The sequence below is a fragment of the Watersipora subatra genome, chromosome 4 (assembly GCF_963576615.1).
Source record: "Watersipora subatra chromosome 4, tzWatSuba1.1, whole genome shotgun sequence".
Taxonomy (NCBI): Eukaryota; Metazoa; Bryozoa; class Gymnolaemata; order Cheilostomatida; family Watersiporidae; genus Watersipora; species Watersipora subatra.
In genome coordinates, this window is record NC_088711.1 from 3,078,159 (window position 1) to 3,105,458 (window position 27,300).

Sequence of the window (27,300 nt, forward strand, 5' to 3'; positions counted from 1 at the left end):
CTCCAACATTTTCTTTGCTGCTTTCCTAGGCCGATGTTGCTTAGCAAGCATGATGAACTTCCCTCTGCTGGTTAATACAGTTGTTGAATTGTAGAACCCTTTACATAAATGGCAATACACTCCTTCAGTACTAATCTTATGGATTTGGTGTGATTGCAATGATTTGAGTTGTTCGTTGTTTCATTGATTTAAAACGTTTCTTGGATTCCCAATACATGATTAACTATTATAGATTAGCATATCATTCGCTAAAGTAATTTGGTAGCTCTGTCTAATAGTTGAAAAATGCTCAAGCTAATTGTATGTCAAATATGGTTTGCAGCTTGAAATACGATCATATGTAGCAGTTTCACCGACCAAAAAACCAAGAGGTTATAGTGCTCGGATGCAATTATTCTAATGAAAATTGCATGTTCTTAATATTAATGTAGATATCCTTAGAACCTCTGCCATATGCGGCTTTTCTCGTAATCCTCATTCTGAAATTATTCGTGTGTAATTGGGTATCGCCCTTATCCTGTACGTGTAGCGTACAGGAGAGTTATGCCACTAACGGAGCCTATAAAGACGCATCGAATGTTCTAAACAAGCATTGGCCGCGCCTACTTGTATATAGAACTAGCTGTGATACCCGGTATTGCCAAGTATTAAAATTCAGCTTATAAACAATAAGTTGCTTGCTATTAGCCTGGTGTAATACCAATGGAAAATTTGAGTAAGCTTACTATTAAGAGCTGCCACTTCTCATGACGTTACGCCATCACTTTGCTTGTCATCAAAAGTAGTAGCCTATCTGCTCCCATATAGTGACATATACGGTAGGTATTGCCTAGTGAATCCCATCAAGCTCATGTGGCTTAGTAAGGTGTCAGACTGGCAAATGGGAAGTTCCGAGATCAAATCTGCTTTACGAATTGTTTATTCTAAGATTTTAATAGCTAAGATGGACATATACAACGGCAGACAACCAACATTGAGAAATACATATGTAAATAACAACGAACCATTCTTACCTGTCTTAGTTTATCAGCCAATAAAATTACTTTGGGTAGCCTTAAAGCACTATCAAGTACACCACAATAAAGCTCAGGTTTTGTTCTAATTCACACTGCAGTTGCAAAGGTAACAACATGTGTTCTGCTACTTCATGATAAATAACTACTCTTATTATATGTGTTAGAATGTCTTAGTTAAATTGTGTTTACTTGCAATTTCACAACTTTAGGCCTCCAAACAAACGATTTAAGGTATTCACAATGGTAATTATATGTATAATACCATCAATTGCCAATTCTTTTTTCTTAGTAGTTATAAAAATTATAAATAGACTTGTTTTATACAAATTAATAGACAACCGCAAATTTTTTACGGACAATGATTGTAACTGAAAGTGCAAAAAGTATGGAGCTTTACGTGTAACAGTGCCCCGGGTTTGCAACCCAAATTGATAAAAAGAGTTATATTTACAAACTGGAGTTTTTAAATATAACTCGGGTTGAAAACCTGGGACACTCTAATCCGCCATAAGTTCTAATTTTACAGTACATACATACATAGTTTAATTTCTATTAGCTAACGGGTGCCTGTCGGTGTACCATTGTTGATATAGCCAGATCTACAGTTATTCTACCGTAATACCAGTATAGTACACTCTATTTTTACCAACTCGAGTTTGTAAATACAACTTGGTTTATGCAAACCCGGGGCACTATAATAAAGTATGTAGTACAACATAAAAATTGAACAATTTTCCATAATAAAGACTGAATACTAAAAGAGCATTTTATAGGGCCTACTACATAGAAAATCCTTCATAGTAATCTTTCATTAAAAGTTATTAATTTCGAATAAACAAGTCAAAGAAGGTAAGTTGTAGTAATACTATAGCAAGCTACGCCAGAGTGGTATTTTGTGCGCAATGGCTGACCTATACATGTTTTTAACATATATACAAATAATACTAGCCAACAAGCGTGAATGCAATAAGAATACAGAAAGTATCGAATTTCAACAACACTTAATGAATATTCTTAGATAGTGTTCACATGGCTATGCTTTGCTACTTCGCGGCACTGAGTGTGAAGTGGAGGTATGTTTTTTAAATAAAATATGAAGTCTAACATTCACCAACTTTCTCACTAGTTTCTGTAATATACATGTAGGATGACAAGTGACCAGTTCAAATGGCATATTAATATCCTCCATGCATTTAGAAGCTATCAAAATACACATATGGTTATTCTTAAGATGAGGTTCAAAGCTTCTCATGACTGACTCCCACTTTTTGAACAGAGCAAATGTGTCACCAAAAACTTCACACAAAGCACCCTCTTTAAAGTTGTTTAATTGCAGAAAACCTGACCTACAATGTGGAATACCAGATGTGTTAGATAGGCTGGTGCAACAACCTTCACATATTTGCTCCAACTTTAGCAAACTCTGTCGACAATAGCCAGCTAGGTGATATAGTGACTTTTATGGCGCCTTACAGTGCCTCGCGTTGTGCGTTCACAACTCGAGTTGTACAACTCGAGTGGCACAACTCGAGTTGTGAACACGCAACGCGACTTTTCAAAAGTAAGTTGCAATATATTGGTATTACGGTAGGATAACCGTAGATCTGGTTATATTAACAATGGTATATCAATAGGCACCCGTTAGCTAATAGAAATTAAATTATGTATGTACTGTAAAACTAAAATGAAATGGTGAATTATAGTGTGCCGAGTTTGCAACTCGAGTTGTACAACTCGAGTTACACAACTTGAGTTGCAAACTCGAGTTGTGTAAATATAACTAGAGTTGTACAACTCGAGTTTACCAAAACCCAAGCCGAGTTCGTTCAACAACAACTCGAGTTCAACAACTTGGCTTGAGAACATCTCATCATTTCATTTTCTCTAGCTATATGGATTATTTTTGTGCATCATTAAACGCTGTTGAAATAATTTCTATGTTCATTTTCGGTGTTCATTCAGTTTCTTGTCAGATTCTAGAGAGATGACTCTTTTTTCATTTGAAAAAGAAGTGGCCCAGCTCACACATAGATTGTTTTTTAGTTTGCTATTTACAATCTACAATGGTTTTTGTCTCGCTATATCTATAGAAACAAATGTACGCAAATATCGCCAATATATATAATTTAAATGTGTATACATATTTAAATTATTAGTGTTAAATTTATGTAAATGTTCTGTAAATGAGACACCCCAATTACTCACTTTGCTTTCTTTACGAACCCGTGTTAGTTTTGCGTAACACAACTCGAGTTCATCAAAAACCCAGGCCGAGTTATACAACACGGCAACTCGAGTTGCGAACACGCAACGCGAGGCCCTGTAAGGCGCCATAGACTTTTCTTCAGCTGCGCTGGCTGATTTCCTCACGTGAAGCCAGTGTTGTATAAATCAATGTACTCACATTTACTGATGTGAAGATGAAGAAGAGCCTCTGTCTTTCGTTACACTTCCTTATATCCTCCCCCATACTGCCTTACACTAGCTAATCTACTAGCTTTACCCACTAGCTTTATCCAGCTTTATGCACTCACCGTAATTACCAAGACCACCTGTACTGCCTCGAGCTCAGACACCAATATAGCCTGAGTCTAACAAATCCCATAATACAACATGCCCTTTCTTTTTTTCTTTTTGTTTTGGGCCACTCCATCACTACCAACAAGCAGATGTAGTAACTTACCTTACTTGTGTTGCTCGTTACCTGACTCCGTTAGGGCAGTCTCCATAGGCTATGCCTCTGGCTTGTCTGACCCTGTGCTACCGTCTAAAGTACTCTTCTCGCTACTGCCAGCTCCATTCCCAGTCTGCACTGGCTTTTCCATCACCCTGACCTCCGCCACTACCAATACTTTTACCGTGACCACTGTCACTACCAACACCACTTCCACCAACATCTCCAACACTACTTCCACCAACCCTGACTAGCCCGGAGTCTTTTGGTTGGATCAGTAATGACTCCTCAACCTCATCTCCGTCTCTTCCGTCTTTACCTCGCTCTCCCCAGTAAAATGCAGGCTCGACAGGCTTCCTGTAGGAGGTCTCCACCTGGGCCGTAACCGGCTGCACAGGGGATGGCACCACAGAGCTGGGAGTTGGCATAGGCCCAGACCTATCTAGCTCGACCTCACCTGCAACCAGTGCAGGTCTGCTACCAGCAATTTTCCTCTGAACCTCGGCTAACTCCTGCACCACTACCCTGAATGCCTTTTCCAACTCCATGACTGCTGTCTCCCGTTTGACTTTCAGCTTAGCCAATTTCTCCTTCGACTTCCTCCGCACCTCCCTTTCCTCTCTTTCAATCTCTGCTACCTTTTTCTCATGACCTTCTCTGCCTAACATTCCATTGCTGGATACCTTGGCTAAAAAAGAGCAAACCTTTTCCATTACAGACACAGGTTCAGCTACTTTCTCAGCACCTTCCCTTACCTCATCGTGACTCTGTTTTCTATCACACCCCATAGACACTTGCACATCTCTGGTGCCTTGGGCTGTCCCCCGTTGACTACCAATTTCCACGTATTCGCTACTCTTCACCGCCTTGGTTTTACAAGTCCACCAATCTTGACCTGTGTGACCTTTCTTAACTTTGCTCTCTCTGTCAGACTTATTTGTCAGGTTTTGCAACTCAACATCATCTGAAACATAACTTGACCCAGCAATAATGGTTCTCGACGAAAACGGCTTAACTGGCTTAATACTTCTACACTCCTTAACAGGCTCAAACTTACTTTTGCATAACGCGTTTACAACAGCAAATAATTTAAGCTGCTTCAACTCGGTTATGCCCAAGAAGTTCGTTCTCAATCCTTTTACCACATGAACTTCAGCATTCATATGCCTGTCTTTACTTTCCAAATGAACTATTACACTTACAACCACTTTTAACTCACTACCATCAGCAGTTTCTAAAACAGTCGACGGTTTCTTTAACCGTAGGTTCAACTTATTGGCTGTTGCCTCGGTTAATATTGACACCTCAGCCCCAGTATCAAACGTAAACTCTACATTTACTCCATTAACTTCTAAATACTTTAGAATTCTCTGGCCTAGTCAACTGTCATCATCATATTTATCCCTCAAACCAGAGAATCTAACACTTCTGCCCTTGCTATTATCCCAGTACCTTTCATCATACTGACTCGTCTCGTGCCTCTCCTTATACCGGTCCCCCTTAAGCCTATCTATACTATTGTCCCTGTATCTACTCAACTTGTCTCTTGTCTCGCGGAGGCTTTCTCGGCCCCTGTACCTCTCCCTACTAATATCCCTGCTGCCATATCGCCCATAGCTACTATCACGGCTACCTCCTGACCTGCTGCTACCTCGTCTATCGTAACCTACATCTCCTCCCTTATCCCTACAATAACGGGATACATGTCCTCGCCGTCCACAAGAAAAACATTTAATGTGGGGACAACTCCGCATCTCATGGCCACTACCTCTGCAATTATAGCAAACTCTATCTCTACTTTCTCTACTGTTTTCTCCATGTCTAGAGACATACCTTTCCCTGCTATTGTCTCTATACTTCCTACTGCCACTGTCCTTGTTATCCTCCCGGCCTCTTGTCCCATATCTACTAGTATCATGCTCCTCACTACCATATTACTCTCTACTACTCCTAGGGCTACCTCTAGGGGAAGATCTACCCGCTGAATCATAGCTTCTATCTCTATCATTACTCCTGTACTGCGCTCGGCTATCAAACTCTGATACCTTTGCTACTTCTCTCTTAACCTCACTTTTTAAATTGGTACTTCTACCCTCAGTTCTCAAAAATCTATTCGAGTTGTTGGCCATTTTATGAGCCCTCAATGCCTCATGCAATAACGCCCAAGTAAGATTGGCATTCTTCATTAAATCTCTGCTTACTTCTCTATCTCTCAACCCGTTAACCGCCACAATAAGGGCAAACCTTACCCTATCATTATTGTTAGTCACTTCTGCATATCTGCTCAAACTCTCTACCCGTTGTAAATATTCTCTATCACTTTCTCCAAGTGCCTACCTAGCCGTAAGAAACTTATGCCCCTTTACGAACATACTCTCTTGTCTACCATAATAATCCTGCAAAACCTCCACTGCCTCTTCATAAGTAGAATTTACACCATCTACGTTAAACCCTGCACCCCTCAATACTTCTCTACCACTGTGCCCAATAGCTCTCAATAGTGGCACTAATCTAGCTCTACCTCTCATAATATGTACTCTATTGCCATTTTCATCATTTACATAACCTCTCCTCTCGACAGCACTCTCAATACACAAATTCATCTCCTCTATAAATCTCTCCCACGACCCATCACGGTGCTCACCGAACACCAGCTTCGGAAAACCACTATCCATCCCTACACAACACAATACGTTATATTTCTTGCCACAATTTTACTCTACTCGTATAAATTTAATGTATTTGTCACCTCCGAACACTTAATAAATATCTATACCTCTCCAACACCGATGCTTCACCGCTACAACACCTCACCTCACCACCCTACCGCACCTGCACGCCCGTGAAAGGGTCTAATCAACCGTTCAACTTGACCCCGTAACCAGAAAAATTACCGCTAATGATAACGCACAAGAAAAAAAATCAGAGCTCCGTCAACTGCGCCATGTTGTATAAATCAATGTACTCACATGTACTGATGTGAAGATGAAGAAGAGCCTCTGTCTTACGTTACACTTCCTTATATCCTCCCCCATACTGCCTTACACTAGCTAATCTACTAGCTTTACCCACTAGCTTAATCCAGCTTTATGCACTCACTGTAATTACCAAGACTACCTGTGTAATAAAAAAAGTGGATGATAAGTACGACACTGAGTTTTCGCCATTGTTGACGCAGAATAAAACCCTTAAAATGGAAATGGTGGCCCTGAGAAGGGCCGAGGTAGTTGGTGGAACTACTGGCACTTAGAAGTCGATTTTGACTGGTGAGTCCAGTAGCCCGAGAGGGTCACTATCATCCCTGATAGAGTCTACCGATGGGCGAACGATCTTGGACTCCACTTCATGCCGTGGAGTAGGGCAAGCATCACGGGATGGCCTCCAGTACGGCCGTCGGTCCTACCGTGGCCTTTGGTTGCATCGCTCTCGGTGATGGTGTTGGCGACGGGGTGAACACGCCCTCGGTCTCTGAGGTTCAGTCTGGGTAGACTGTGTTCTCCGGTGCTCAGCAGAGACGTGTGCATGCAGGAGAGGCTGAGTGGTGAACCCCTCATCACAGGAGGAGCAGCGGTGTCTGTGTACACGAGCGTGCCTCTGTAGGTCACGCTCCTTGTTGCAAGAAAAATCGCAAAAAGTACACGAGTGCTTCATGCTTGTAAAAGCGAATGAACTGTAAATCAGTGTGTACCCGTATTTATAGACAGTCAGCATGCGTAAGAGAGTTGATGACGTCTTTTCTAAGCCTATAATCCGGCAGCTTCAAATTGCTGACTCAATGGATCTATATTACGTTCGTCGCAATTCAGACAAATTTGAATAGTCATTTTATAAGGCGCACGCTTAACACTTGTCCAATGTAGTGTATATGTATGGGTTATACTAGCAATTTTTTTACGTTAACCATTTATTACCATATTGTTCTAAGATTTGTATGTTACTATACAAACAATAAAAATTATTAATACTCGTATTGCGTGATTAGTTAGTGACAAATGTTATCGTTTTTGTATTCGAAATATGTTATTGTGGAATTGGTTGACCTAATTACTGTGCAGCCAATCAATTGTAGATTTTCCCTGGGATTGCTATGTAACCTGTCAGTTTTATCATTGCTGGTGTGTTACTGCTTGGTACTGAGAGATATAACACCAATAAAGATACTGCGTTCTTTACAATAAGCTCTGCTTGATTTTCAAAAGCAAATAGGGTATAAAATTCTTGTCACTGTTTCTGACTTTAGCATTGTGATATTAGCCAGCGTATCATAGCTGCTTTCACTATAAGTGCTATTGACCGAACATCAAGAATTATTGCGCTTGGCTTGCTAGGGTGTAACAGTTGAGAAAAGACACCATCGAGTCTGTTTATCGGCTCACCATCGAGTCTGTTTATCGGCTCACTTCCGAGTCTGTTTATCGGCCCACCCACGAGTCTGTTTATTGGCTCGCCATCAAGTCTGTTTATCGGCTCACCATCGAGTCTGTTTATCGGCTCACTATCGAGTCTGTTTATCGGCTCACCCATGAGTCTGTTTATCGGCTCACCCACGAGTCTGTTTATCGGCTCACCATCGAGTCTGTTTATCGGCTCACTCCCGAGTCTGTTTATCGGCTCACTCTCGGAGTCTGTTTATCGCCTCCCCATTGAGTCTGTTTATCGGCTCACCATCAAGTCTGTTTATCGGCTCACCCACTAATCTGTTTATCGGCTCGCCCCTGAGTCGGTTTATCAGCTCGCCCACAAGTCTGTTTATCAACTCATCGAGTTTGCGTGAACTCGCTCTTGAGTTGGGAGTTGTCTATCCTCGTCGAGCAGAATTTACTTCACCTGTACTGCCTCGAGCTCAGACACCAATATAGCCTGAGCCTAACAAATCCCATAATACAACAGCCAAAGGTATATTTATGAGCTGAGGCTCCGCAGTTGGTACTTTTATGGTAAATGGTAATAAATCTTTGAAGTACTTCATTCATATTCTACATAGTTAAAACTTTGATAGGTTTGAGATACTGTGCCACAGTGAACTGTTTTAGAGCATATTTAAATTCCCCAGCTATTGGCGCAGGACTTTTAGCCTGGTGCAAACCTAACCAACCATAGATAAGATGCTCGCCCTATACACGAAACAAATTAGGAAATTCTGAAAATTTTTGTGATATTTAAAAAAGCTAAAAAAATAATAATTTTTTTAGTGTAGAAGTCGTATTTCTAATTCAATACCTCAATTTACAACAGAACTTTATAAGGTCACATGAGTTTGGTTGGAACTTCTGAAAATGTGTAAACATCCGGTGGCGTAACCTTCCTTGAACGACGCTGTGTACATGTCCGTATAGTTTATCGACTTTTGATTCGCGCTTATGATTAGGTCATAGCCGATCCATTTCCGCGTTTTGTTGCCAATTCAGTTTCTCGAAAGATTTACTCGAATTAATTCTTATTACCACTTCATTACAATGAGGGCGCAATATGATTCATGCCGAACTAGACTGGGACGGATACGGTGTCTAAACAAATGTTTGGTAGCGTTTTCGCAACAAAAACCTTTTCCTGAAGCACTTTGTTATACATGTAAAAATGTCGAGTTTTATTGCTCGTCAAGTTATCTAGCTACTCACACTGATATTACAACGCATTCCAATCCTTTTTCATTGCCGAATCGCGGTGATTCAGAATCGCTGCCTGATTTAGTACTAAGTCAGTCACTCAAAGATGTTTTGCCCGTTGGGACAATTCCTTGTGACTGCAACACCCGATTTTATTGCAGCAGTGAGCCGATGGTTACATGCTTTGGCGTTTGGCTCAAAGTCTTTGTGGTACGTTTGATTATTTAGACGTGCAAGCATATTTTTATTAGTGTGGTTACAAAAAACCAATTTGTATGCACCAACAGGTGATTTGCAAACACTCACACAGCAGGGGTAACGGGTATATTATCAGTTTCTGAGTGATAGTTATGTTGATGTAAAAGAACGTGTTATATCTAGGTGAAACAAGGTTCAGGTGCATCTGCTGTTAGTCAAAAAATCTCTCCTCCGACATGGATCCTAATGCATGGCATAGCCAATGATGAGTCTCCATACTTGGAGCCTAATGACAAATCGCATGAGATCTCATCACCACTTGCTGAAGCTTGGAAAAAGGATGAAAATATGAATATTAACAAGTGAGTTTTTTATGTTGTTAGAAATCTCAGTCAAGCTCCGACTCCATAGTTTTGCTTGGTTATTTTTGTTGACATTTGCTCTTTGCTTTTCCTCCTGTATAATAAAACTGAGCAGTCAGTTGTGTCTATTTCTTAAATGATAAAACAGAACAAGCATGAAATGTCACAAAGTGAACAAGAATGTTGACTATTCTCTAAAAATTCTGAGTTGTCTAGCATTGAAAAGATGCAAAGATGTGTAGCCCTACCAGTATTATTCAGCCAGTCACACCACAACATATGCAAAAGTAGCAATGCTCACGTTTATTTCAAGCCATGAAGTGGGGATTAGCGTGAAATTTATTAAGCTGAATAGTGGGCAAGAGGCATAAGGAGGACGTCTGAGGAAAAAGTGCAGTGTCATCAAATTGTAGCAAATCTCATTTTGAGACATATAGTTGGGATGATCGTCTATATTGCTTCACCTTGCTCTATCAATAACGTTTTCTATGCACAAACACAGATGCTAATTCATACTAAATGCTGAGTACATTTATGGACAATATTTTCTTAGGGTCTCATGAAATTTGACTAAGCTATCTAATTTATTTCAAGATTTTATTTTCTGAGTAGAAAAAAGGAATACAAGACAACAAAAAGCGCACTTTTTTAAATTAATAAAACTATGGCTCAAACAGTCCCATCTTACTTGTTCAACTTCTACAGTTGGTTGGCCTATGTGGAGTCTCAGTACTCTATGAGCATCTCTAGCAAGCCTATTCCTGCTCCAATGGACCTCGAGACAATGGCAGAGCTTCAACGAATTCCTGAAAACTGGACTGCCGAGTGTGACGAACAACTTATTCGGTTTCTCTCAGATGCCATCGAGATAAACTCTCTCAATCTTGGCACGATTAAGAACTTTGTAGATCAAGTGACTGCCAGCACGTCGTGCGTGAGTTGTATTCTTTCTTATTGCGAGTGTTCATGTCTACGGTTAATCTATATCTGCTAGCTTCTGCATCATCAAATCAGTTCAATATTATGATTCTTTTTAACAGGACCATGATTTTGAGGAGAAACTGACTGATGGAAACAATGAGACCTTCTGGGAGAGTGATGGTAATCATGGCCAACACTGGATTAGGTCTCTCCTCTATCCTCTATATCATCCTTGACACTTGTTTTTTATGAGTTTTCAACAATGTATTATTACGCTGAAACCATTAAAAATGTTGTACTTTTCGGGTGTTTGTTTTGAAATAGTTTCTATATATATTTAATGTATAAGTGCTGATGTGTATTTAGCACTGTATGGCAAGTTATCAGTAACATATAAATGTAGTTAAAGAAGTAAATGCTTAGTAATTGCATCTAGTACGAGAGTTAGTTTCAGCTTGCTTTACAAATATTATAGTGAATTTACTAACAGTCTTTGGTAACTCAATTTCTGTCCAGTTCAATTCCGGCCGTTCAATAATTCTTTTGATCACTTTAAAACAGGCTGAAAATGAAGAGCGGAACAGTGATATCACGTCTATATATAACTATAGCGATGGATGACGAGAACTACCTGCCTGAGCATGTCGTGGTGGCTGGAGGAGAGTTGGATGATATGGCCATCCTTGAGGACACCCACATAGATGTGTGAGTCATTTGCTTTCTTTTATTAACCTAAAATGACTGTTTACTTTCAGATATGCTATCAGTGTACTCGTTTGTTATTGTTTATTAATCAACACGTATATTTACTGACTAGAACGGACAGCGCGGGGGTCAAGGATGAATGCGTGCTACAGGACTGCAGAAAGCACTACCCTTATATTGAGATCAGAATTAAAAGTTGTAAAGGTGTGTTTTCTCTTATTACTCACAGTTGTTGATATGCCATGTGCGCACCCGTAGGTCTTGAATGCTAGCTTAAATATGTATCATTTATTAATTTTATGATTTGTGATCAGCTGAATACTTAGAGCGAACATTTAGTAATTGCCATTTGTGTGCTTTGTTCTGTGATAACTTTTGTTTGTTGTCCTAGCATTATTCACTGCTTATCTGCATAGATAAGATTATAAATACAGTAAACGGTTTTACAACGTAAATAACCCATTCTGAGAACATTCACGTTAAAGGGATTTTACGTTATACAACTATAAAATACATGTAAATTGCCTAATCTATTCCAAGATCGTCTCAAACTCCCTTCTTTGAACCTTCATAACGGATAAAAGTGAAGTTAACTTTTAATTTTAATGACTGTACAGTAACTGTAGTATTATTGTACATAATACTTTTTTCTAGATAACAAGGTCTGTGCTGCAAAGAAAAAGTTAATAATGAAGCGTATGTCTAAAATACAGCGAAACAAAAGTATATGCTTACTATGGTAAAAGCGGTGTCTGTCCGTTTGTCCAATTTTTATGTAATACGAGACGAAAACTACACTAATTCTTTAGAAAATTGAATCTACACCAAAGAAGCTTTTTATTATACATGTAGGAGCGTCTACTGTAATATTGTGACAAGGAGATGTTCCATATAGTTCTAAAATATTTCCTTAAAGCCAGAATTCGTTATTGCTGTTGTTATTATTATTATTGCTGTGCTGCTTGATCTCTCTTACTCGTGTAGATGAGGGTATTGACACCCGTATTCATGGCCTCAAGATATCATCGACCCGAGAGGTAGAAGTTGGGCTGAGTGTGGATGCTTTCGCTCAAAGAGACAAGCTTTGTCGTTACCCTGTTTTGGAGGCGTATAACAAGGAAATATTGTACAGAAGAGCCCAATCACTGCAAAGGTCTGTGTTGCTCAGTAAAGGCATGGCTGGTTAGTGCAATGGTTTCCATATAGAACTGTATTTAACAGTCACAGTCAATTGTCTGGCAAACAGTTCAACAGTTTCAGGCAGTAGATCATGATTTGTATGGCTGTTTAATTATGTCCAACATTTCACAACATTCATTTATTTTATGTATTTTATATGCAATTTCATGTATTTTATGCGAATAATTATGTAATTAAATGTACAGCATTTATTTATTTCATGCTCAAAAGTTCGATAGTTTTAGATTCCTCAGTTTTTTATGTTAATATTTCCATTGAATTTTTAGTTCTTCGGACTGACTGCCAGCTAGATCTGTTATATATACATAATCTTGTATTATTATGGTACCTGATATCTCACTATTAAGTTGTTTCTACTTGTGTTCCTACATTGCAGATTAGTTGCTCTCATGGACACTGTGTTGAACTTCTTGGTTCCTTCGTGGAAAGAAAGTGTTGGAGCGCTAGACTTGATACAGGATGTCAAATACCTACTTCCCTTGTCAACCAAGCGGCTTACACTTCTTGACACATTTATTAAACAAAGTGAAAACAAGTGAGTCTCTTTGCACTTTTGTGAGTCTATTTGTCTCTTTTTACTCATTTAGTTAAATGGCAGTAATTAGGTCATCAGCCATCATTGGGTCTGCTAATTGTCGCCTTCACAAAACCATCACCTTGTACACATCGTTTCAAAGATACGCTTTCATTTATGTTACTTTCTCTCAGTTGCGCCCACCCGCTATTTGTCTGCCATGATCATATGTCATTAACTGCTTGCTAACTGCAACGACCTTTGCAGGGACAACAGACTCAACAGCAACAATTTTCCAAAAGTTATCATCAATCGCCGAGCAGCTGCTGAGCATCGGTCTGACCCCAGCCTTGACCCTGCTGCCGCGAACTCTGTTTTTGTACAAATTTATGAGGGCCTGAAGCCGAGGAATCCAGAAGATAAGGGTCTGGATTACAGGTGATAACTTACCTTCTCAGCACTGGTTTGGGTGATAGGTTTGACGATGATTGGTCTACTGGTGCGATTGTTCTAAATAACTATTGCCATTTTTATTGTCAAGTCAAAACGGACAATAATGATAATTTAGAGTTTTGATGAGGGCCGGTGCATAATCTGTAAAAGTTGAGCTGGCAGTGTATAATATTGCTTATCATGTTATGTTGTATGCTGTGTGTATTTGTATTAAATAAAAGTATGTTTTAAGTTTTCGTATTTTTATACTTGTCTTTAAAAATTAATTTTAAACTAATAATCATTGGACCAAATAGTATAGTATATTAATAGTACAGTTTATTAATTGTACAGTATATTAATAGTACTGTATATTAATAGTACAGTATATTAACGGTACAGTTTATTAATAGAACAGTATATTAATAGTACAGTATATTAATAGTACAGTATATTAATAGTACAGTATATTAATAGTACAGTATATTAATAGTTCAGTATACTAATGGTACAGTATATTAATAGTACAGTATATTAATAGTACAGTATATTAATAGTACAGTATATTAATAGTACAGTATATTAATAGTTCAGTATACTAATGGTACAGTATATTAATAGTACAGTATATTAATAGTACAGTATATTAATAGTACAGTATATTAATAGTACAGTATATTAATAGTACAGTATATTAATAGTACAGTATATTAATAGTACAGTATACTAATGGTACAGTATATTAATAGTACAGTATATTAATAGTACAGTATATTAATAGTACAGTATATTAATAGTACAGTATATTAATAGTACAGTATATTAATAGTACAGTATATTAATAGTACAGTATATTAATAGTTCAGTATACTAATGGTACAGTATATTAATAGTACAGTATATTAATAGTACAGTATATTAATAGTACAGTATATTAATAGTACAGTATATTAATAGTACAGTATATTAATAGTACAGTATATTAATAGTACAGTATATTAATAGTACAGTATATTAATAGTTCAGTATACTAATGGTACAGTATATTAATAGTACAGTATATTAATAGTACAGTATATTAATAGTACAGTATATTAATAGTACAGTATATTAATAGCACAGTATATTAATAGTACAGTATATTAATAGTACAGTATACTAATGGTACAGTATATTAATAGTACAGTATATTAATAGTACAGTATATTAATAGTACAGTATATTAATAGTACAGTATATTAATAGTACAGTATATTAATAGTACAGTATATTAATAGTACAGTATATTAATAGTACAGTATATTAATAGTACAGTATATTAATAGTACAGTATACTAATGGTACAGTATATTAATAGTACAGTATATTAATAGTACTGTATATTAATAGTACAGTATATTAACGGCACAGTTTATTAATAGAACAGTATATTAATAGTACAGTATATTAATAGTACAGTATATTAATAGTACAGTATATTAATAGTACAGTATATTAATAGTTCAGTATACTAATGGTACAGTATATTAATAGTACAGTATATTAATAGTACAGTATATTAATAGTACAGTATATTAATAGTTCAGTATACTAATGGTACAGTATATTAATAGTACAGTATATTAATAGTACAGTATATTAATAGTACAGTATATTAATAGTACAGTATATTAATAGTACAGTATATTAATAGTACAGTATACTAATGGTACAGTATATTAATAGTACAGTATATTAATAGTACAGTATATTAATAGTACAGTATATTAATAGTACAGTATATTAATAGTACAGTATATTAATAGTACAGTATATTAATAGTACAGTATATTAATAGTACAGTATATTAATAGTTCAGTATACTAATGGTACAGTATATTAATAGTACAGTATATTAATAGTACAGTATATTAATAGTACAGTATATTAATAGTACAGTATATTAATAGCACAGTATATTAATAGTACAGTATATTAATAGTACAGTATACTAATGGTACAGTATATTAATAGTACAGTATATTAATAGTACAGTATATTAATAGTACAGTATATTAATAGTACAGTATATTAATAGTACAGTATATTAATAGTACAGTATATTAATAGTACAGTATATTAATAGTACAGTATATTAATAGTACAGTATATTAATAGTACAGTATACTAATGGTACAGTATATTAATAGTACAGTATATTAATAGTACAGTATATTAATAGTACTGTATATTAATAGTACAGTATATTAACGGCACAGTTTATTAATAGAACAGTATATTAATAGTACAGTATATTAATAGTACAGTATATTAATAGTACAGTATATTAATAGTACAGTATATTAATAGTTCAGTATACTAATGGTACAGTATATTAATAGTACAGTATATTAATAGTACAGTATATTAATAGTACAGTATATTAATAGTTCAGTATACTAATGGTACAGTATATTAATAGTACAGTATATTAATAGTACAGTATATTAATAGTACAGTATATTAATAGTACAGTATATTAATAGTACAGTATATTAATAGTACAGTATACTAATGGTACAGTATATTAATAGTACAGTATATTAATAGTACAGTATATTAATAGTACAGTATATTAATAGTACAGTATATTAATAGTACAGTATATTAATAGTACAGTATATTAATGGTACAGTATACTAATGGTACAGTATATTAATAGTACAGTATATTAATAGTACAGTATATTAATAGTACAGTATATTAATAGTACAGTATATTAATAGTACAGTATATTAATAGTACAGTATATTAATAGTACAGTATATTAATAGTACAGTATACTAATGGTACAGTATATTAATAGTACAGTATACTAATGGTACAGTATATTAATAGTACAGTATATTAATAGTACAGTATATTAATAGTACAGTATATTAATAGTACAGTATATTAATAGTACAGTATGTTAAACCAATCAGTTTTAGACTAAATAGTAATTGTCTTTGGACCAATCGACATTTCACTAATCGTACTGAACACCTCAGCACATACTACTTATTCACATTTCATGTATAATTTGTATGTCTAATGGTAATGTGACTTGTTGTTACTTCAAACCTAGCCTTAAATTCATTTTGTGGTGGGGATGGTCTCATATATGAGCATATTAAAAACATTAGGTTGCAGCTCTTTGAACCGGGCCATTGTGTTTGGGTGATGCCATAGTATGCCTGGTATCCTAAATGAATAGTTTAATATATGGAAAGGAACTTGTTGACAATTTATAGCCATTTACAGTGTTCTGTACTAATTCGTGTGAGACTTCTGGGTTCATTCATTTAGCGTGTTCTTCTGCGCCTTGAATTTGAAAGTGTTATATTCTTACCTAAGCAAATGTTAGCTTCGCATAGTGTGTTTAAAATCACAAGAATGTTATGGAGTTGCTTCCACACAGTCATCCGCCGACAAGACCACACTAGTTATTAATTATGCAAGTAATTTGAGCTAATTTGAGATTTTTGGATTTTAAATTTTGATAATTTGCAATACACAGTCTATTGTAGAACACAGTCTATTGTAGAACACAGTCTATTGTGAAACACAGTCTATTGTGAAACACAGTCTATTGTGAAACACAGTCTCTTGTGAAACACAGTCTATTGTGAAACACAATCTATTGTGAAACACAGTCTATTGTGAAACACAGTCTATTGTGAAACACAGTCTATTGTGAAACACAGTCTCTTGTGAAACACAGTCTCTTGTGAAACACAGTCTATTGTGAAACACAGTCTATTGTGAAACACAGTCTATTGTGAAACACAGTCTCTTGTAGAACACAGTCTATTGTGAAACACAGTCTATTGTGAAACACAGTCTATTGTGAAACACAGTCTATTGTGAAACACAGTCTCTTGTGAAACACAGTCTATTGTGAAACACAGTGTATTGTGAAACACAGTCTATTGTGAAACACAGTCTATTGTGAAACACAGTCTATTGTGAAACACAGTCTATTGTGAAACACAGTCTATTGTGAAACACAGTCTATTGTGAAACACAGTCTATTGTGAAAACTTGATTGTTGTTTTGGCAGGTGGCCTGGTCACTCAACGCAGTGGTGGGAGTGCAAACTTGTCGGAGAGGGTATAATCGACCAGGGTGGTGGCTTCAGAGACAGTCTGTGCGACATAGCTGAGGAACTTTGTCCCACCAATACATATGGCCAATTACCTCTCCCTCTATTTGTTAGAGCTCCAAATCAGGTTGGCTTATGTAGACACACACACACATACGCACGCACATACGCACGCGCACACAAACACACCCAGAGTAGCTTTGTATTGTACACATTGTTGGATATGTCTTCTGTAAGAGTTATTCATTAATTGTTAGAATTTTTTATATATTTAGGTTACCCTGAAGAGTGTATTCACGCAGCTAGTTACAGATATGTGAGTTGATGGAATACGCATGTACATTGTACATGTATATTAATATCTGCGTTGACTGACATGTCAGTGAGATGTCACACTTGCACCAGCTTCATACAAATATATCTACCAGGTGAATGCTGACAGCAACATGCACCGAGATGTCTTCGTACCCAACCCAGCCTGCACTAAGTACTCGCAGTATCAATGGATAGGCAAGCTGATGGGTGCCTGTTTCCGTGGACGAGAGAGTCTTGTACTATCGCTGCCGGGCTACATTTGGAAGAGAATCAGCAATGAGAAGGTGAAGTGGGCATTGGATTACACGTCAGTGGATGCTGCTGAGGTGAGATTAGCAGTCAAACCTTGACTTACAATCACCTTAATGTATGGATTTTACAGTATACAACAGTTCTAGGAATAGCATGGAGTTGTGTAAACTTGCATACTTATACGATGAGAAATGCCATTGCAGTGATCGTCGGCAAACACCTTGTGAGTATTGTGACAAAATTTCAGATTGCGAAGACAATGGGTTCTCGCGTGAGCTAAAGTTATGTCAAGGCCAGTCAATCGCCTCCAGCTATGCTTTAGTAAATTTACCAAAATGTCTAATTTATCGCAACAGCTTATTTGCATTGAACTTTGTGTGAAATTAGGTACTCAGACACTCGCTATGTTAAACACTGCCTTTTGGAGATACTCTAAAGAAAATAGAAGTTCTTGACTGGCACAAGTGTTTTGGGGATGACAGAGACAGCACTGAAAATGACGCGAGGTCCGGCAGACCAGCCTCGGCAAGAACTTGCTCATCAATTGACAGTGTGAGGTCACTAGTCATTGCAGATCATTGTGTAACTATTACAGAGATATCTGGAGAGACTCGACTTGGTTTTAGAGCTGTTGAAAGGGTTTTTACTGTCGATTTGAACATGAGAAGAGTCTTAGCAAAGTTTAGGCCACGCCCACTTTCACACTCGTCTACGCTGTGTTGTCTGTGAAGATATTGCACTAAAAACAACATGGCTGTGCCATCTCATCCATTCCTACCAAATTTGGCTCCCTGTGACTTCTGGCTATTTCCTAAGTTTAAACTTACCGTGAAAGGAACAAAATTTGACAGTGTAGAACCGATTCAACATGCTACAACAAGAGAGCTAAACAGCGTCGACGCCAACGGCTTTCAACATTGCATGACATCACAACAGAAGAGCTGTTACAAGTGTATCGATATCTGAAGGGAGTACTTTTAAGAAGTCTAACTAGATGAGTAAATTGAAGCAATGCATTTTAAAGTACAAATGTACATATAGCTCCATTCCTAGAATTTTCGGATTAGACCTTGTATAACATATATATAAGTACGTTACTAGCTGTGCTACCCAGCGTTGCCGGGTATTAAAAATCAGCTTATAAACAATGAGAGATAATGAGAGTTGCCTGCCACTTGCTATTAGCCTGGCACATTGCCAATGGATAATTTGAGTAAGCTTACTAATAAAAGCCACCCCGTGACGTTATGCCATTGCTTTGCGTCGTGACCGGTAGCGGATTTGCTCCCATATATCACCTAGCGAATCTATCAAGCTCGTCTGGCTGAATTGGTAGTGTCGAACGGGCGAACGGGAGGGTCCGAAATCAAATCTTTTGCGGTATGGATTCTTTATTGCTAGATTTTAATAGCTATAGCTGAACATATACAGCAACGACAAACTTTGAAAAATATATATATAGATATATATATACGTGTATATATAACATCAGTACAACATATGGTTTGAGAAAATCTTCAACTCGACATATGAAGTACTTTCTAACATGAGACTTCTCAATGTCTTAAAAATTAACAGTTTTGTAAATCAATACACATGTAAGCAGTTCTCCTTGACATAGTCAGGTTTTATAGTGTTTAAATAATTTTAAATAACTAATTTTGTATATCGAGGTAAGATTTTTATTTGGTTTGTAAGAATGTTGCGAGGTGTGGGATTTCTTCTGTCATCGACTGGCCAGGAGTCGAGTCAATAATACTAGGACTCACCTAAGATTATTGTTACGGATGATATTGTGTTTATGTGGGAATTATAGTGTACATTTGATTTAGTTTGATACAGACATAAACAGAATGATAAAAGCTGGCATCTACCAAGGCTTCCGAAGGTCATGTACAACTACTCTCATCGCATTATATAAGTGCACTTTTTTGTCATTGTTTACATTCTGCTGGGCTAAATTTTAGGTAAAATTGTTGGACACCCTCGAAAACATGGATGAGGAGAGTTTTGCTGTGCACTTCAGTGAGAGAATGTGGGCTGTTACACTAAGCGATGGGTCACTCTCTGAACTTGTTCCTGATGGGGCCAACAAGCCTCTCCTGTTTGCGGACAGGCTGGAGTATGGAAGACTTGCCAGGGAACGACGGATGATGGAGAGCGATAAACAGGTTGGTGGCTGTTGTGTTTCCTATTAACTCCTCTAAGTGATCGGCGCAAGTGCTGCTTTTAGATAATTCTCATTAGAATCAGGAACATCGATTGCTTTCTGTAGCAAAGCTTTTAATGGCGCTTTCCTTGTTTGTATTTAATCCATAGTTAATCCTCAGTTAGGAGTCATAAATCATCCTGGTTAGGTTATTGAAATAGATTATTGAAATCAAGTAGTGTCTACAAAGGTATTTTTATCAATGTTATATTTTACTGTCACGGTAACATCATACGTTAGTCTAAGAAGTTTTTAATCCTAGCTGAAACTTAGCCATCTTATAACACCAGTTTGTTTCTGCATTTCCCCAATCTCGATATAAGCAATGCCCGCAGTTCATCACTCTATTCTACTCAATCTATTCAATCAGGTATTTGAATGTATTGAGTTTATTACATTGATTCAAACAGCACCCCTAATTCATGGCACCAACACAGTTAACTATTAGCCGCTTCACTAGGTGAATGCTATAAAGGAGGGATTCCTCTCTGTCATTCCTGAGGCGGTGCTCAACCTTATGACCTGGCAAGAGATTGAGATCAGAATTTGTGGCAATCCTGAAATATCTATAGATGGTCTCAGAAAGTCTGGTAATAATGTTATTGTTGCCAACATGGTATTGCATGCCAAATGCTACATCTATGGTCAAGTGATATAATACCTCTATGATTTTATCAGTTTGAGCATATGGTAAGGGCTGTATTCGTTAGAGACGATGTTTTTTCATGCGGGTCTGTCTTCACAGTGCACCTCGATGAACTCGATGCCGCAGATGACAGAGTGAAGGTCTTCTGGGAGGTGATGAAAAATTTTTCTAACGAAGACAGAAGTCGATTTTTAAGATTTGTGACAGGAAGGAAAAGGCTACCGTGTCCAGTATACATCAGTCCCAACAAGTCGTAAGCTTGTTCTAACTTGTTCAGTACACATCAGACAGCTTTTATTGTGCTCCACATCCAATTTTCAAATGCTAGTTGTAGAGCATGCAACCAGCCAACTCTCCGTCTATTATTGTCCTGAAACAGCAAAATTCTTTGATTAAACTTTTGGTAACAAATTAGATACATCCCTGGTGTTTTTAGGACTGCGGTAGACTGTCTTCCGGAATCTTCCACCTGCTCCAACACTCTCTATCTACCCACATATAGCAAGTAAGTTCTCAACTACATATAGGATTGCACAAGCCTTTTACTAACTGTATAACCATCTGATTCACCATAACAACTTCCGAGTGTGTTTCTTTCACATTTTTTATCAGACCTTTTTCTACATCTATTAAACGATCTCATTAAAGGTATGTTAAAAGCGATTGCTGCTGCATTCATGCATATGCAGTCATGAATGATATGAATGTACTTGTAGTCTATACTTGTACTATCAGAAAGTTTGATTATACGTCTTGAGAGTTTGAGATACAATGTTGCATGAGTAACACTAGGTTTAGTGTAAATGCAGATCGCAGCCGTTCTGCATAATACCAATATATAGCCAGTCATGTTATGCAACATGTGTAACAAATGTTCCTTTTTTGCTTCTTCCTGCGTTGTAGAGTTTGTAACCAAGATCAGTGTCAAAAGTCATTGCCAAGAAAGCTAAAGTAAAAAGAATATTATTTTGTTAACATGCCTCCTATATCATAAATTCGATTGGCTTGTGCGCTTAGGTCAACTCAATTTTCTATTAACTTTTTTCCCCTCAAACCGTTGACTAAGCTTATATATTCAATTCTGCATGTTTAGGAAATTATAGCTATCAATTTTCATAATACCCTAAATGAATAATGAGTAAAATGCCTCGAATGAGTAAAATACAGTAGCTATTTCTGTTGCGCTTTGACTTACCTATGCATTCTAAATCTAGCTTATATGCTACAAATAGGCTGTCGTATCTACGATATACCCAAGGACTTGAGTTTTTTAGCTAGTATAAAGATTCTTTGTGTCGCTTTGAATGATTAGCATTACCACCAAATAGAGAGGTTACAAGGGTCATGGAAGCTGAGGGTTATAACCGTAATTATTTTACCATAATTGAAGAAACGTTTTCAAAAAGTTATGTCAGCAGCGGATTCGAGCAGGCGCATGTGCCGTTCCTGCAAGCTGTTAAAAGATCATTGTATAGAGAGCGCAATGCTGTCAAAAGAGCATAAATAGACTCAATACGGTGCCCTTATACTTCCTGTGACCTTAATCTCTCTGTAATTTGCTTGACATAAACTGTGTGTACGCACGAAACATGCTGTTACTTCTGCTGCTCAAAATAGAGCTGCCTGTGATTAGCGAAAGGACTAGTTTTCAAAACATTTGTTTCAGTTTGATAAAAGATCTATTTCCTTTTTGCCACATATTTCTCTGGTCATGAGTGGTCAGTAAGCTAGAGCTTTCCGTGTTCGTTAAATGGTTGGTCCGTTTGACTGTAATGGTGTCTTTCCATACTTTTTAGCGTAAAAATAGCTGAAGAGAAGATTCGATATGCTTCTTACAACTGTGTTGCCATAGATACTGACCTCAATCCATGGGAAGAATGAAGGAATTGTTTGCCTAGAGCCCTAAATGTTACACTCTCAGATTGTCATAGATTTGATCATCATCGTAAGCGGATCTCTAAGCTGCTCCCTCGTGTGACGAGCCTTAGCAAGCTTTTTATTTGTTAGTTAATTTATATGGCTCTATTATATATTTATGTAAAATTTGTTACATGCACAGGTACATGTTCGATACAGTCTGTCTATATTGTCTTTGGTGAGATTGCCCTTGCAAGAGAACCGTGGAACATTTCCATATTTAATTGCACGCTTTGACTATGCAGCTTCCGAACAGCTATGAATACCTTTGCTCTCATCAAAGTGCACATTTGTCCCCATCCTGAAACAACCTGCGTGGTCTTTGAACCTACAAAATAGAAATATCTGAAAACATGTGTCCAGAAAGTTTTAAATCTGGAAGGGATTATTTGTATTCATCAAAAATATTACAAACAGTAACAATGAAGCGCATCCTAGTGGTACCCTCATTAAAGACAAAACTGTTTTATTTCACCCAACATGACATTAAAAGATAATTGAGCACCTTGTTATTACATGCCCACATCAACAGCGCTCCACATCAACAGCGCTCCACATCAACAGCGCTCCACATCAACAGCGCTCCACATCAACAACGCTCCACATCAACAGCGCTCCACATCAACAGCGCTCCACATCAACAGCGCTACTCATTAACAGCGCTCCACATCAGCAGCGTTCCACATCAACAGCGCTCCACATCAACAGCGCTCCACATCAACAGCGCTCCACATGATAAAGCCAACAGCTTCACTTTAATATTGATTAGGTGAACAAAAATATGTATGACTTACAAGTCTTACCATTTTTCAGCATCAAACTCGGGAAAGAAAAATTTAATTTCAGTCAGCGCCGATTCGGACGAATCGCTGCCGTGAGTGGCATTCCTTGTATCAGAAATGCCATAGCGACCTCGAATGGAAGAGGGCACCTCATGCTGCGTCCTGACAGCAGTAAAGACAAGTTTTAAATATTACAGAAAACAAACCTGCAATGGTGATTTTTAGGGCTTGCTAGATATTGCTTAATGAAGAAACCTACTTGTAGACTTTGGTCGGGCCCATAAGAGCTCTCCATCTTGTCACGATATCATTTCCAGCTAGAGTGAAGGCTAACAAAGGTCCACTGAAAAGAGGAGCAATAAAACAGGATATATCAGTCACATAAAGATGTATTATATAAACCGAAAGACACGTTCTATATTTACCTTGTCATATACGTAACCAGTCTGTTGTAGAAGAATTTACCTGCAGATAAAAACAAAAAACTACTGAAATACAATAGAAAGCAAATGTACAACAGATCACCTTATGTTGAACTCTTCAAAGGAAAATCACGACTATAGCCCAAATCAATTGATGGCGGCTCTACCTCTAATCAACATATTATCAACTGTTCTGTCAGAATTTTGGTGTCCATACCAAGTACAGCTTAATTACAGAGTACAAACGGGCCATTGGCTCAACCATACGACTTCTTTTAAACAATATGATGTGTTAGATAGCTTGTCAACAGATGTTGTTTGCAAAATTTCAAATGTTTGCGAACATATCGAATTTCGGTTCTAGTGCTATATGACACTAGGATCCATAGCTTCTTCGACAAGTCACAAAGACACGTTTGAAGTAAAACAATAAATCGTAAAATAGGTGAACTACCTTCATGCTCCCGATAGAATTCTGCTGCACAGCTGGGACTTAGGAGAGTTTGTTTTCTTTGAATTATGTAAATGTTTTCCTTTCTAATTAGCTCAATGATGCTCTACAAAAGGTGTAACTCTACAAGCTGTTGGAAGTTAGTTTCTTAAAAAGAACAGCAAACATAAATAATTTTTAAAATCTTAATGCAAAACAAGTGAAATGATGGCAACTATGTTAACAATAACCATATGTGGAATAACTGACAAAAATAAAGGATTAAATCATAAAAGGTTTGCAAGGTTCTATCTAGAAAAGGAAAACCATTAGAGACTTACTTGAACCGCGTGTGGCCTAACTAATGTAGAAGGCTTCACCAAGGCAAGCGTGAGACCAAATGTGCTGTTCATTCAAAACCACCTTTCTGAAATTATAAAAACTTCAGGTTCTACACTAACAATTTATTAGAAAAACAAAAAACTACTAAAATAAAATACAATAGAAAGCAAATGTACAACAGATCACCTTATGTTGAACTCTTTAAAGGAAAATCACAACTATAGCCCAAATCAATTGATGACGGCTCTACCTCTAATCAACATATCAACTGTTCTTTCTGAATTTTGGTGTCCATACCAAGTACAGCTTAACTACAGAGTACAAACGGGCCATGGAAAAAATGCATGCGACGATGGACCTCAGGGCTAGCTTTTAGCTGCAAATATTTTATGAATGTATATTGCTCAATTTTTGAGCCAAAGACTCTGAAAAAAATTAAAGAATACCAAAATAAATTCTATGTAGCAATCAATGTACACCAAACAGATCTTTCAAGGTGCGTATTGCCAAAAATATACCCAACCTTTTTCCTGTCGTCATAGGTTTGGTGAGCATAATCGATCAAGTTCTCTACTAGCAAATGTGTTTAAAAAGGAGACTATTTATGGGCTTATTGTTTTCATAACTTTATCAGCTTACATTTCTTAAGGCTAGCTACACTTTGGTTGAAAATAAAAATTACATATGACTAAACATTTGCAAAGCTAATTTGCAACATTTTAATTTTTGAGGCTGTTTCATTTAGTATATTTTAATTAATGTTGCAGTTAAAAGCCTTTCCTAGCAAGCAAGTTCAGATCTACAGTACTTCACTACCGACCAGCTCTTTTTCCTGAAGAGAAAAGGAAACGGTATAGTCATGTTCTAGTGAATTGCATTTACGAGATAAATGTAGTGTTTTGGCCCATAGGCACTTGTGGCCTCTAGTAATTTAATGCTTTCATGTTTTACACATGGGAAGCTTTTGGCAGCCCTATAACATTATTAAGCTGTAACAGCTGACGGATTTCATATCAATGTGGCTGGCTGAGGGGCTATCAGCTATTACAGACGTTTCAGATTGGTTTAGATAACAAATGTGAAATCGCTATGAATATTGAGATACATAAGTTAATATTAGAGCTATTTAATGTTGAACAAATGATGTCATGCGCCGTATGGTTGCTTGTTCTATGAGCGACAAGCGAACGTGCTTACCATGGGTACATGACCTGTCATACCGTTTAATGAATGTTAAACGTGTTGCTTCTTTAAATTACAAAACAAAAATTGGCTATAAGAAGTAACCAGTTGTTTCACTGAAGATGAGTAAAGTTAAATCTCAACATTTTAGTTCATGCGGCAATTTATCAATTTATAAGTAAATAGAACAGCCATTAGATTCTAATTCGCAATAAATATTGGCATTTAGATTATGATTGGCAGTGATTGCTACTCTAAATGCACGGGTGCTACGTAATAGCTACCAGTATCGGAATGATAATAAATTGATATATAAACTGTTTAACGCACGTGCACTAGCGAAGGAATTTAATATCTGCCATAATTGATGCTTTTAGCACAGCCAAAATGCTTTAATTATCTAAAAAATAAAAAAATAATAAGGGTGAAACCTGAAAGGTTCGCCTAGTAGCATTAGCTAAAACCAGCTAATGATTAGCAAATACATAAAATGTAAATTTCTGATTTTCATTTACATGTACTTAAAAATCAAAAAAACTGGCAACGCTAAATACCTAGCTTGATTTTACATAGAAATGTAGTATAACTAAAACAGAACGGTCTATTCAGTGTCGTATAGCGTCCCTATACGACACTGGGTCTATTAAGAATAAGAGCTAATGGCGTTAGGAAACTAGTTCAAAAGACAACAACTCTGAACTTGTTCATAGCGAAATTAGCATCAAATTATCGTGCCGTGTTAAATCTTTATTACGCAAGAATACCGTTATACAAACTATGATATATATGCCGTCAGTCGATTTTTTGGATAAAAGCATATCTTTTATATTTCTGTATTAAAGCTTTCAGATGTGCAACAGTGAGAAACTCTACATAGATATTAGAAAGTTAGCTCACAGATGAGGCTTCGCTTCTCAAATACATTTTTTCTGAATTTACTTGTTACACAAAAATGAACTATATGACAGCTGTGCCAGCTGTTGGCATTGTTTTGTTTACATTGCATTGTTTTTGAAACGCTTTGGAAACTAGGATTTGATAGCTAACTCATA

The 27,300-nt window shown here is 36.9% G+C and overlaps 2 protein-coding genes across 3 annotated transcripts; one reads left to right on the plus strand and one right to left on the minus strand.

The window, feature by feature from the left end:
- The first annotated feature begins 9,103 nt into the window (after positions 1-9,103).
- Positions 9,104-23,253, plus strand: LOC137395063 (E3 ubiquitin-protein ligase HECTD3-like). Its single transcript, XM_068081844.1, has 16 exons — positions 9,104-9,506; positions 9,678-9,856; positions 10,562-10,790; positions 10,897-10,982; positions 11,339-11,482; positions 11,595-11,686; positions 12,467-12,635; positions 13,059-13,217; positions 13,464-13,634; positions 17,710-17,878; positions 18,180-18,392; positions 20,286-20,489; positions 20,988-21,117; positions 21,273-21,426; positions 21,610-21,678; positions 22,970-23,253. The coding sequence occupies exons 1-16, from the start codon at positions 9,147-9,149 to the stop codon at positions 23,052-23,054; spliced, it is 2,613 nt and encodes an 870-aa protein (XP_067937945.1). The 5' UTR covers positions 9,104-9,146; the 3' UTR covers positions 23,055-23,253.
- A 38-nt stretch (positions 23,254-23,291) lies between these two features.
- Positions 23,292-25,185, minus strand: LOC137395064 (nucleoside diphosphate kinase 6-like). 2 transcript variants are annotated; one of them, XM_068081845.1, is made up of 6 exons: positions 25,066-25,185; positions 24,749-24,851; positions 24,298-24,337; positions 24,132-24,215; positions 23,894-24,034; positions 23,292-23,418 (listed from the first exon to the last, which is right to left on the minus strand). In XM_068081845.1, exons 1-6 carry the CDS (start codon positions 25,135-25,137, stop codon positions 23,328-23,330), a joined length of 531 nt encoding a protein of 176 aa, XP_067937946.1. In that variant the 5' UTR covers positions 25,138-25,185; the 3' UTR covers positions 23,292-23,327. The 2 variants fall into 2 exon arrangements, with proteins under 2 accessions (XP_067937946.1, XP_067937947.1); XM_068081846.1 differs by having other exon boundaries at positions 23,317-23,418; positions 23,885-24,034.
- Positions 25,186-27,300: the final 2,115 nt, after the last annotated feature.